The 3,459-nt window shown below is 42.5% G+C and overlaps 1 protein-coding gene across 1 annotated transcript; it reads right to left on the bottom strand.

The window, feature by feature from the left end:
* Positions 1-383: 383 nt before the first annotated feature.
* Positions 384-1,652, bottom strand: LOC130980966 (uncharacterized). Its single transcript, XM_057904604.1, has one exon. The coding sequence runs from the start codon at positions 1,650-1,652 to the stop codon at positions 384-386; it is 1,269 nt and encodes a 422-aa protein (XP_057760587.1).
* Positions 1,653-3,459: the final 1,807 nt, after the last annotated feature.

Below are 3,459 nucleotides of genomic sequence, written 5' to 3'. Positions count from 1 at the left end.
TTCGGCTAAAAAAAAAAAAAAGATTAGATTGTTTATTTATGAATTCCAACTAACTAACTAACTATTCGTGGGTCCTTATATGCATATTGGTGGCACCATGGGTTGACACCAAACTTAGTTTGGAGCACTGTGATGAAAAGTTCTGTTCAAAGCTTCCAAGACTAGCATGCTCTTGGTTGCATTCATGCTTTCTTGGTATGTTTTGAACACCAAACTTGTTCTTCACTGTATACTGCACAATAAGGATTCCACCAAGAGTTTGTCAAGTTTGGGTTTGAATTCATAAATATTGACTTATTTACTGTCTTCTAAAAGCATATAAAACATGGGTTGCCTCCCATGAAGCGCTTCTTTAGCGTCACTAGCTTGACGTTTCTCCCTCATCAGGGTGGTTGGTAATGCTTGAAGTCCTTCCCTCTCGCTGTGGACTTGTATCCATTGGTTGTATCAATGATCTCTACATGTTCCAGGGAGAGAATTCTGTTGATTGTGAAGACTTTAGGTAACTGAGATGGTACAGTAGGGAGATTAGGGGGAATATCTGGAAAGTAAGCTGAGATCACTCTATCTCCTGGAGAGAAGTCTTCCATAGGGATCTTTTTGTTCCTCCACTTGCTTGGTACCTTCTTCCTTGTGTCCTTTGATATTGCCTTGCTCTTGATGACTTCTTTTTCTAAGGGATTTGTGATGTTGTCTTCACATGCCTCTAGAGGTTTAGGTTCTTCTAACTTTTCCTTGAGCTGTGGTAGTTGCTGTTTCCCTTGTTTATCAACCAAAGGAGTCTCCAGATAGGTTGGGTATGCTTCAGTGCTTGCTTCCTCCTTCAGCATCTCATCATGATCTTTACTTGGTTCCTTGTGCTCTTGGTCTACTTCTTGTGAGAGTTTGAAGACATTAAAGCTGAGCCGTTCATCATGGATCCTCAATATTAGCTCCCCTTTCTCCACATCTATGAGTGCTCTGGCCGTAGCTAGGAAGGGTCTTCCCAATATGATTGGGTGAGTGTGACTTTTTTCCATGTCCAAGATGACAAAGTCTGTTGGGAGAAAGTATTTCATAACCTTTAGTAACACATTTTCCACCACTCCTATTGCTTGCTTTTGAGTCTTATCAGCCAGTCTGATGACCACATCTGTGGGCATTATCTCATTGATCTGCAGCCTTTTCACCAGGGATAGGGGCAGTAAGTTGATGCTTGCCCCTAAATCACAGAGTGCTCTATCAAACATTGTTTCCCCTATAGCACAGGGGATGTGAAAACTCCCTGGGTCTCTTCTTTTTGCAGGCAATTCAGGTTGAATAAGGGCACTACATTCCTTGTTTAACACTATAGTTTGGCCTCCTTTGAGTGAGCTTTTCCTAGGAAGAAGTTCCTTCATGTACTTGATGAATGCAGGCATTTGTTGTATGGCCTTGATGAATGGTATGTTCACATGCAGAGATGCAAACAAGTCTAGGAACCTTGAGTATATTCTCTTCCCCACAGCACCATTGAGCAGTTGGGGAAATGGTGCATAGAGCTTCAGCAACTCTTGTTGTGAGATTTCTGGTTCTTGGTGATCTCTATCCTCCTCCTCTGTTGAGTTGTTTTCAGGCTGTTGGGAGAGGTCGCTTTGCTCGTCTTCATCCTCTTGATCACTTGTAGTGACCATTTTGCAATCTTCCCATCTTACTTTCTTTGCTTCTCCTCTTGGGTTTTTCTCCGTGTCACTTGGGAAGCCATCAGTAGGTCTGGGAATCTTCTCCGCTAAGCATCCCACTTGGAATTCCAGCTTCTTGATGGTCTCTCCTTGGTTCTTAATGTTGGCTTACACCTCTTCTTTGAACACCTTATCTTCTTGAATCTCTTGGCATATTTGTTCAAGTAAGGTTTCAAGCTTAGAGAGTCTGTCATCAATTGATGGTAAATTGGGATTAGAGGTGGAAGGATGAGAGGTGTTGTTATGGGGGTGTTGATATGTCCTCTGTGTGAATTGTTGATGAGCTGCATTGTTGTTGGAGTTGTAACGTCTCTGGTCCTGGCTTTGCTCTTGCTGATTCCCCCACCCAAAGTTTGGGTGGTTCCTCCATCCAGAGTTGTATGTCTTGGAGTATGGATCATGGTTCTGTCTAGGTGAATTCCCAATGTAGTTGGCTTGCTCAAGGTCCTCTTCTTCAACTTCTTCTTGGGTTGTTGATGAGGTGGTGATTGCTGCCACTTGGTTCCTCTCCATCTTCTTGGTGAGGTCAGCTAACTACTTAGTAATGAGCTTATTCTGAGCCAGTAGAGCATCCACATTGTTTAGCTCCATTACTCTCTTAGTGTTCCCTCTTTCGGAAGCATAGAAGTAGTCATTCTCAGCTACAGTTTCAATGACATCTATGGCTTCTTCAATGGTCTTCTTCTTGTTCAAAGATCCCCCAGAGGAATGATCTACTGCCTTCTTTGATTCATATGACAAGCCTTCATAGAAGATATGCAACTGCACCCATTCATTAAACATATTTGGTGGACACCTTCTTGTTAGGTCTTTGAACCTTTCCCAAGCTTCATAAAGTGTCTCCCCATCTTGCTGTTTGAACGTCTGTACTTCAGTTCTCAGCCTATTGATCCTTTGCGGGGGGTAAAACCTTGCCAAAAACTTATTCACTACCTCCTCCCAATTTGTCAGGCTTTCTTTTGGGAAGGATTCGAGCCATTTGAATGCCTTGTCCCTGAGTGAGAAAGGGAACAAGAGCAGCCTGTAGACATCCTGGTGGACTCCATTGGACTTCACTGTGTCACAAATCCTCAAGAAGGTGGTCACGTGTTGATTCGGATCTTCTTGAGCACTTTCTCCAAATGAGCAATTATTCTACACAAGAGTGATGAGCTGAGGTTTGAGCTCGAAATTGTTGGCATGTATGGTGGGCTTCTGAATGCTGCTCCCACAGTTGCCTGGGTTGGGATTGATATAAGAGCTTAACACTCTTCTATCCTCCCCAACATGATTTGCTCTACTTCCTCCCCCATGGTTATTAGCCTCTTCTTCATGTTGGTTTTCTATGTTGCCTTCCATGTTTAGTTCAAAGTGTTCCTCCTCCTCTTCAGCACCGATTGCACGTTTCCCTCTTGCTTCCCTCCTTAATCTAAGGAGGGTCTTCTCTGGTTCAGAATCGAAAGAAGTTGAAGCCCCGCATCTTCTCCCTGTTATACAACCAACAAGTACAAGCAAGGAAAAACTATGTGTAGAGAATATTGCTGTCAGGATTACTGTTAGTTGTGAGTGAAGCAATATATCAAACAGTTAGTGGGTTAGCAAATAGAATTGTAAATAATCAAAGAAATGAAAAAAGTAGATGGGGAAGGGAAGAAGTTAACTAAGACAGAAAGTAAATTACTCAAACAGAAAGTTAATTCAACAAAACAAAAATGCTCGATCTAGTGATCTTCCAATCTAATAATTGTTGATGCACAATCATTCCCCGGCAACGGCGCCA

This window comes from Arachis stenosperma, chromosome 5 (genome assembly GCF_014773155.1).
Source record: "Arachis stenosperma cultivar V10309 chromosome 5, arast.V10309.gnm1.PFL2, whole genome shotgun sequence".
NCBI classification, from domain to species: domain Eukaryota; kingdom Viridiplantae; phylum Streptophyta; class Magnoliopsida; order Fabales; family Fabaceae; genus Arachis; species Arachis stenosperma.
Note: the sequence above shows the minus strand (reverse complement) of the source record. Positions and strands in the feature narration are given on the sequence as shown.